We start from the raw sequence: 8,315 nt of genomic DNA on the forward strand, positions 1-8,315 counted from the left end.
TATTCCTTACTTCTAACAGTATAAAATAAATAATGTTTAGGCAAACATAAAGGAAGGAAAATAACATTTAGACAAACATAAGTCTAGACTGGAAAAACTCGAGGAAAAGATACTGCAAACTGGTGTCAGGATATGGATTAATTTACTATTCTAGAATGAGAGGTTTGTCTTTAGGTCTTGTGGAGTTCTGAAGCCCAGAAAGGCACAGATATAATTTCATTTTTTTCTTTTTTTTTCTCTTCCCAAAGGTTCGTCATCGGTGGTGTGAACTTGTTGTTAAACACAAATACGTGCCTGGATATGGAGATGTTGAGAAATTTCTCAGAGAAGATCAGGTCAGTTACATGTAATTAGCATTTTCAAAATAATCACCTTTTACACCTTTTTGAGATCCTTAATGTGAAACTGAAAACTATTTTAATAGATTTTCTTGCTGGAGACAGTTAAAAAGTGGAGTGTGTATTCAGTTTTTGCCCTTTCCTTAAATAGTGCAATTTAAGGAAACTGCCTAGGTATACTCAGCCCCACCTAAGCATGCTAATCATCTGTAAAGTGGTAAAATAGGATATATCCTCTTCTGCTTCCATTTTATACAAGCCAGAGGTAGCAATGGTCCTTGCCAACGCTAAGAAGCATTTTCCTTGATTTGCAGGATGACGAAGGCAAGTCTAGCTGTGAATATTAACTCACATAGATATGAGTTTGGTGCAAAACAGTGACTGAAATTTTCAAGACGATGTACAGATCATCTTACAGGAGAAGCATAGCGCAAGGATATTCATCCAAGGATGCATCTCCACTGTTAGGAAAATGATTTGAGACAATTTTGAAGGTCTTAAAATGCCAGCTATATAAAATGTCTTTGCTATGGCTAAGCTATTATGAAATTACAGTTGTAACTGTACCTCTGCCTTGTTCTTTTGATTTCACTTCCCATTTGTTTTTATTCACTGTGAACTCTATAAAGTCAAGACCTTCACTGCCTAGGATCACAGCTATATTTAAAGTATATGAAAAAAAAAAAAAGGAAAGAAAACATTGCAAGGTATATGAAAGTCATTGAGAGAGAGATTCATGCTTTTTCCTTTCATGTTGACAGTGAACAAAGCCATTTACAGTCTGTGAGCTTTTTTTGCTTTCAGACAAATAAATAAATTTTGTCACAACAGCATAATAAAGTTACTGCAGTCTCTTATGCTCTTTCTTCCAGCTCTGAAGTACACCTCCTATTTATATCTCAGCCAATAAACAGTCTCAAGACTTCCTGGCAAGCTCTTTATTTGAATAAAAAAAAAAAAAGGCACATAACAATATTTAGAACAACAAGGAATTTATATATGCTGTGCATATTTTTATCATGTGGAATGATGCAGGTGTCCACTCCACCAGCAGAAAGGCAAAACAAAGATCCTGAAGTTCATACAAACATACTGAATTGCATTACGTTTAGAACAGATACAATGCCAAACAAAAACAAATGTTTTCTGCAGTGCAGGGAAAGAATTTCTGCAATATTTTTTTTCATGTAATCCTCAATATATTTCATTTCATTTACTCCAGCGGTGGAAACAATTTATAACACAACCAGGTTCTGGAATGATTACAACTCAAATCAGAGTAGTTGTATGTCGTTACTGATCATGAAAGACTTTTTTTTTTTCCTTTAAAGTCTGGGAAAAATGTAAATGTGACTATTTAATCCTTTCCAGGATTACAAAAACCCAGTGTTTTTACTGCATTTTAGTGTTTAGATTTGGGGGAAAATTATTAATACTGGGTAGAGAAGATAATTCCTATTTGGAACAAAATTCCAACATTTTTGAAATTCTTTATGAAAGCAACTTGAGCCCAGCTCCAAGGCAGCGTTCCTGGTGCGATCTGCAGCTGCAGATCCTGGAAACCTGGGGTCTGTGAATGCAAAAGAAATGCACATGGTTAGGGCACTGTCACAGTGTCTGGCAGATTTCTGTCTGTTTGGGACCTTTTCCTTTAATTTCAGTCACTGTTAAACTATAAATTTCCCCTCTTGTTAAGGCTTAATTTTTAATCTTATCAGCCAACACTAGAAATTGTGAGGAATTATATTACAAATTGTTTTTTTCGATGCTATCCATATTCTTCCTCTTCTCCAACTGTCCAAGCATTGTTTGCAACTGTACAAGTTAATCTGCTAAGCTGCTAAGTTTTGCAATGTATATATATAATATAAGCCACATTTAATAGTTATATATGTGTGGCATATATGTAATATATGCCAAATATAATAATTGTCATATATATAACATCACACGTCTTGTGTATATAAATAATATGTCATATATGTGGCATATATTGCATACGTAATATATATACATTATGTATGGCATATATATAATAATAACATATATATGGTGTTTTGATAAGTGCTGCTTAACACTTAAGGAACTCCTATAACAAGATGCAAAGCTTGTATCTTCAGAAAAAAAATGGCAACACACAATGTGTTTCCTGTGAAGTTAGCCGGTGCTTTGCTACCTGCCATCAAAGGGGCCCAGATCTTACCCCCAGTTATCCAGAATGAGCGCTAAGGGACAGTCTGCTTTCTTACAGAAGGTTAAGCTGTATCTCGGACATAAAGAAAAGGCTCTGAAACACAGACCTGGCCACAGGTGGTTGATTTCCAGCTACAGCATTGCCAGACGGGAATTTCAGAGTGGGGTGTTTCAGCTGCTCTGCTCTTTATTAGTGCATGTGGAAACATCCCAACTGGAAAGAAAATGTGTATCCTGTTGAAGGAAGGACAAACTGTTTTCTGAAGGGGCATTTGGAAGTACTTCAGGTAGTGGATAAAAGAAAACAGATTTCAACTTCAAAAGTGGCAAGAAAAATGGAGTGAGAAAGCATTTTCTTGTCACAACGCAACATACATTTCTTATAGTAATGTTCTTTTTTTACACACTCAATACAACATATAGGCAATCTTAGGCTACAGAGAGCCAAAGAAAACTACATTTTTTGGGGGGGAAAGGTATGCTATTGAGTATAAGGCTTTTTCCATGGTGTTTTTGAATTAAGTGGGTACTTGGAGGTCAACAACAAGAAAACTGTTCAACTAGTCATAACTGGTGACAGGATGACTGTGTACTGTGTTCATCTTTCAGGCAATGGGTGTGTATCTCTATGGTGAATTAATGGTGAATGAAGATGCAAAACAACAAGAACTTGCATACAAATGCTTTGCTGCAGCACGAGAACAAATGGACGTGTCCTCCGCCAAAGTGGTGGCCGAGATGTTGTTCTGAAGAGGTGATTTTTCTTTTTAAATTAAAAACCCTGATTTTGCCTTATAAAGAAACTCACTAAACACTGTAAACTTTGGCATACCACAGAGCTTGTGGCAGCTTATTTAAACAAGAGTTAATTTTTGAACTATCTTGGTTTTTCTGTTTGTTTGTTTGTTTGTTTTTAAGCCCAGCTGCTGGAGCAGTGAGTTAGATATGCATAGGCACTGGCTGGAGAGCACGGAGGGGCGTTGTTGTAAACTTTGTAATGGATTGTACAAGAGGCAACTGTAAGTCAGAATGGCCAGGGAAGGCCAGGCTCCACCTGCAGTTGTTTTCCATTCTGTATTCTGAACTCTGTCTACAGCCTACACAAAATTGCAACTCTGTGAGAAGCATTTCTGCTTAACACAGCTGTGTGCTGACTTGATAAGTAGGACAAACTTTGAAAAGAATCTGATCCCACAACATAATTGTGAAGTTGTACACTTGCAACCAAATCTGAATCATGTGAGAACAACTTGTTAATTCAAGCACATTAAGCGTAGTCAGGTCTTTGAAGAATGGTTATAAGGTAAGAACAGCCTTAACATAAAGAACATGGTTAATGTCATACATAATCTAGCTTGTTTCTGAAATTAATGGGGAGGAATCAACAGAAAAAGCAAAATTGAAAGAAATGTTCACAAAATAAAGATTGCTGCAGGCTACAAATGGGTCACTTGCAAAGCTATTTTGAATTTCTCAGTCTATTTGAATTGCCTGAGGTAACCTCACAGTGTTTGTACATGCATGTTTAATACATAGCCAACTAGGGTTGGTATGAACGTCTCTTTCAATACAGCATTCTTCAGATTTTTGCTTCGTGAATTAACTCATCTGACAGACTGACGATTGCCTTGGCTGTTCACCTAACTCTACAATTGATTTGTGGTATCAACATTAAGGCATCTAATTGAGCAAAATCATCATTTTCTAATTGGTATCTAGCAGGAATCTTGACTTTCTCCCATTCAAGCCTGTACACGTAGCAGTACTTGGTAGTAAGTTCAAATTGAATTCATGGCATTTACTTTATTTATATGAAATACAGCAGATACCATGAAATCAAGATTGTTCTGTATTGACAAGCACTGTCTGCCAGGAACACTTTATGGGAAATATGGGTGAGACTAAAGAGTGCCAGGATAGCAGTAATGGGGAAAGAGAGTTGCTTTCTAAAACAGGTAGGGCTAAGAGACTTGCTTACGTGTTGCCAGTTGTCAGGAACCCACAGAAAACTTGAGTTACGTTCAATATCTTACAATCTAGTAGATGCCAGAAAGATGGTGATGCAGCTCATTCTGGTACTACTGTGCTTGGCACTGTCTTCATATAATCCTTAAATAATGAAATAAAAAATTTCTACAACTTCTGGTGGTAAGTATCTACCTAGCACAGGAATATTATGTAGTATGTATGTGCAGTAGTCTAGAATTGCCTGTTTGACCTTTTAGACTAGAAATGCATGGCAAGCTACAAAAAAATAAATCTAAAGATGCCATTAGGAGTGTGACTGTGTGTCTGCACAGCTTTCTTGTAGTGTTGTGGCTGTTTGGGTTCCTGGCATGATGATTTGTGAGTTAAGATTAAAATCACATTGCCAGGGATTACCACATAGCCATGACCGCAGCTGCTACTCTGAAAATCTCCATAACTATCTGATACGTGTACACTGTGGCATCCTCTCCATCCATTAAACAAAAAAAGTCCAAAGAGGAAAGGAGCAGACGCGTCACGGAAGAACCTCATCTGATAAATAGTTGTACTCAGACGGAGACCTCTCTGGCGAGGTGCAGAGCTTAGCTGATTGGTGAACAGTGATTGTTTCCCTCTTTGTTCACAGTGGCTAAGTTCTGCACCTGAAGAGAAGGTGAGATGAGGACGTTTAAGTGTCAGCCTGCGTGGGGCAGAGAGCACTTGATGCCTGAGATACGTTGCTGCTTGGCGGGCAGTTTTATAATAAGTGCTTGTGCGCAGATACAGTACATAGAGGCTAACGGGCAAAGAGGCTTAGGAAGGACCACAGGCTTTTTTTGTAGTTGAAAATAAACATCGCTCCTAAAATTCTCAGTCTGACTGCAAAAGGAGGGTATGCCCTACAGTAGCTTGGTTACTGAGCTTTTCTAAAGGTCATAGGAAATAAATGTTTGCGATGCTAAACTGGAATTGTCTATAAAGCTTTGTTTTGTAGGCTCTTCTTTAACGGATGCTCTCATGACTTCTCTGCAGTTGTAGCTTAGCATTGTGTATCGTTCGCAGGAAATGATTGTTTCCGACTGGAGCTGCCACTTACGGCTGCTGCTGTTGTTCCAAGCGTTGATGGACCCGTCCTCCGGTGCCTACTGAGCTGATATCAGTTCTGATTTTACACACTGGCTCAGTTCAGCAGGAACAGGAGTCGAGCCCTAGAGCAAAAAATAAATAAATAAAATAAAGTACCTTTCTAGGAGCCTTTGAGAAATGTTGTTACTGTTTTCTCTCTAAAATCAAATTAGTACACATTACGCTGTCCTGACGTTAAACACCATTCGCTTAAGGTGGACAAGCTACCTCAGTACTGTTTAGAGAACTGTTGGCTTAAGACGAGAAGGTATGTGGATATGTGTAACATCACACAGCATTGCTCCAGTAACTGACCTCCAGCATTGTTTTCAGAGTAACCTGCTAATAACCGGGGGAATTGCTTGTCCTTTGGCTCTTTCATGTCTTCTCCAAACATTGTTGTGGTAGCTCTAAGGAGGTCTCCCTTCTGGGTACCCAGACTTCTTATCTCAGAAAATATAAGGGGAAACAGTGTTTTTAAAAATACAGTTAAATAATTTAGCTTTGTAACTACCGTTATGCTCTACTAGTAAGCTTAAAAAAATAAATCATTTGAAAGACTGGGCCAATCAAGAATGCACAGATAACCCTTTATTGTGACAGAGTAATAACTTTTGCTGCTGTTTCCGTTGCAGGAAAGATCACAGAGAAATTCTTTTAATATATCTCCTACTAAACCCTGGTGGTACTAGGATTTCATTGACCCAAGACATCAAAGGAAGGATTATGTGACTGCTAAAACAATCAGCTGACAGAAACATTTACCTTTCAGTATTTATGTTTTCCAGAGGCTCAGTGTAACCAAGAACAGGTAAAAATGCACATGCACAAGACCAGCTACACACAAGGATACACACACTCTAGTGTGCCTCTAGGTAGTTTTTTAATACCACAGTTGGGGTCTTATCCTTGCTGTTTGGTGGTACAACTGTTGCAGTTTGCAGAGGCCCAAGGACTCTTGACTTGAATGATTTTATGTACTCCAGTAACTTGGCCAAACACAGGAACTGCTGAAATTTGATAACACTGTATTCTGTGCTTAAAATTTTGTTTGTAACTTCAATGCCAAATTAAAAAGTTAACATAAAATTAGATGGATGGCTGGGATGGGGAAGTTAACTGGAAGACGGAATAATCTGTGGAAGATGACCAACCAGCGATCTGGTGATTGGATGCACCGAAGCAAAAATTAAGATCAGGATTTTGTCCGTGTCTTGTTTAGGTTGACTTCTACCAGAACTGTACCTTTCATTTTCCGGAAATTTCTTCCATACCTCTGTGCTGCCCCTTTTTTCTTAGTGATGTATCAAATGCAGCTCTTCTTTTCTAGGAATGTACAGCTCCACTGATCACAAGACATCTAAGCTGTTCTTTTCAGAGAGACTTTAAAACAAAAGCATTTGTGAACATATTTACTTTGTATACTATTGTTTTACACTGTACACTTGTAAAAATAAATATTTTTTCAAATATGTGTAGTTTTTCCATTGCACAGCTGTTCAAAGTTCATATATAAACCTAAGAAAAACCTCTTTTTTTTCACCTCTTTTCTACTTGTGTAGTAAGACAGAAGAAGCTGAAAGTGGAAATTAAGGGATATCAACAAGAAAAATTAAGTGTGGAAATTACTTTTCTTTAAAGGCCCTATGCAGAGAGTCTGTTAAAAGACTGCCTTAATAGTGACTTAATTCCAAGGAGTCCCGTTCCTCTTCACCTCCCTCCATTTCCCGACCTCCCCTTCTCCAGGCACAGAGAGTTGTTACTGGAATCAGGGGACAGTCAGCAGCTTCTTGCACATGCAGCAGGAATTTGGAAATTGTCCAAGTGCTTGCTGAGATACTGCAATGACTTCTAATGCAGTTACACTCATAGATGTATTTATTAAGGGATCCTACTCTCTTATAAAAGAGTTATGCTTCCTTTCACAAGGTTTTTCTGCAAAGGCCAGCAAAGAAAATCAACTTCCTTTTTGACTTTCCCCTATGTAAGGGAAAGAACCCAAAGCTGAATAGGGTTTTTACACGAGACGTGTCAATTAAATGTGTTGTAAGCCAATGCTGGTAAAATTACATTGCAAATAAGACATTCCACACGTTGTACGTATCACCAAGTTTTTTATTCTTTGGAACAATTATTTTTCTTACCTTTTTATTATTATTTCTTTTTTTTTTTTTCTTTTCATTGAGGACTGTAGTGGTTTAGATGCTTACTGTGGCTGTTGCAGTCTGTTTAAACAGTATTAACGAGAGCATTCATGTGAACATTGATGTTCCTCACAACAACTTTGTGCTCCATTGTGCATTGCAGCAACAGAGGAAATGAATGGCAAATAAAACTCCATCACCACATAACCCACAAACGGCAGTAGTGACAGCCCTGGTTCTGTACCTGGGGCTGTATGACCTTTTGTTGCTAATCCAAGCATTCCTAAACAGAATGAGGCTCCAGATTAAGAAGGAAGCTGGAGCGTAGTTTCAAATAGTTATTGTCACCAAAACTCATCATGAGCAAAAGAGAACAAAGGAGACTATTCAATATATTAAAAAGTAGCTTCATTAAACTGATAGAAGTGTTAGCACTGGTGTTATATCTTGGTGAATCATGTAGAAAGTTCTGGGAGTGAAATACACAAAATGCCTGTTAATTAAGCTATTAATAAAGCCTAGCAAAAATTTTATCTATATTTTTATA

The 8,315-nt window shown here is 37.7% G+C and overlaps 1 protein-coding gene across 8 annotated transcripts in view; it reads left to right on the forward strand.

Moving 5' to 3' along the window:
* Nucleotides 1-7,096, forward strand: part of LOC121061632 (aminopeptidase O (putative)) — a 202,702-nt gene extending 195,606 nt beyond the window's left edge. For 4 of the 8 annotated variants that reach the window (XM_040540766.1, XM_040540771.1, XM_040540770.1 and 1 more), the window contains 3 exons: nucleotides 249-335; nucleotides 3,141-3,285; nucleotides 6,260-7,096. In XM_040540766.1, coding sequence (XP_040396700.1) covers nucleotides 249-335; nucleotides 3,141-3,281 — 228 coding nt within the window. In that variant the 3' untranslated portion in view covers nucleotides 3,282-3,285; nucleotides 6,260-7,096. Of the gene's footprint in view, nucleotides 1-248; nucleotides 336-3,140; nucleotides 3,286-3,449 lie in introns of those variants that run through there. The other 4 variants (XM_040540767.1, XM_040540768.1, XM_040540769.1 and 1 more) reach the window with 4 other exon arrangements.
* The last annotated feature ends 1,219 nt before the right edge of the window (nucleotides 7,097-8,315 follow it).

Source organism: Cygnus olor, chromosome Z (assembly GCF_009769625.2).
Source record: "Cygnus olor isolate bCygOlo1 chromosome Z, bCygOlo1.pri.v2, whole genome shotgun sequence".
NCBI classification, from domain to species: domain Eukaryota; kingdom Metazoa; phylum Chordata; class Aves; order Anseriformes; family Anatidae; genus Cygnus; species Cygnus olor.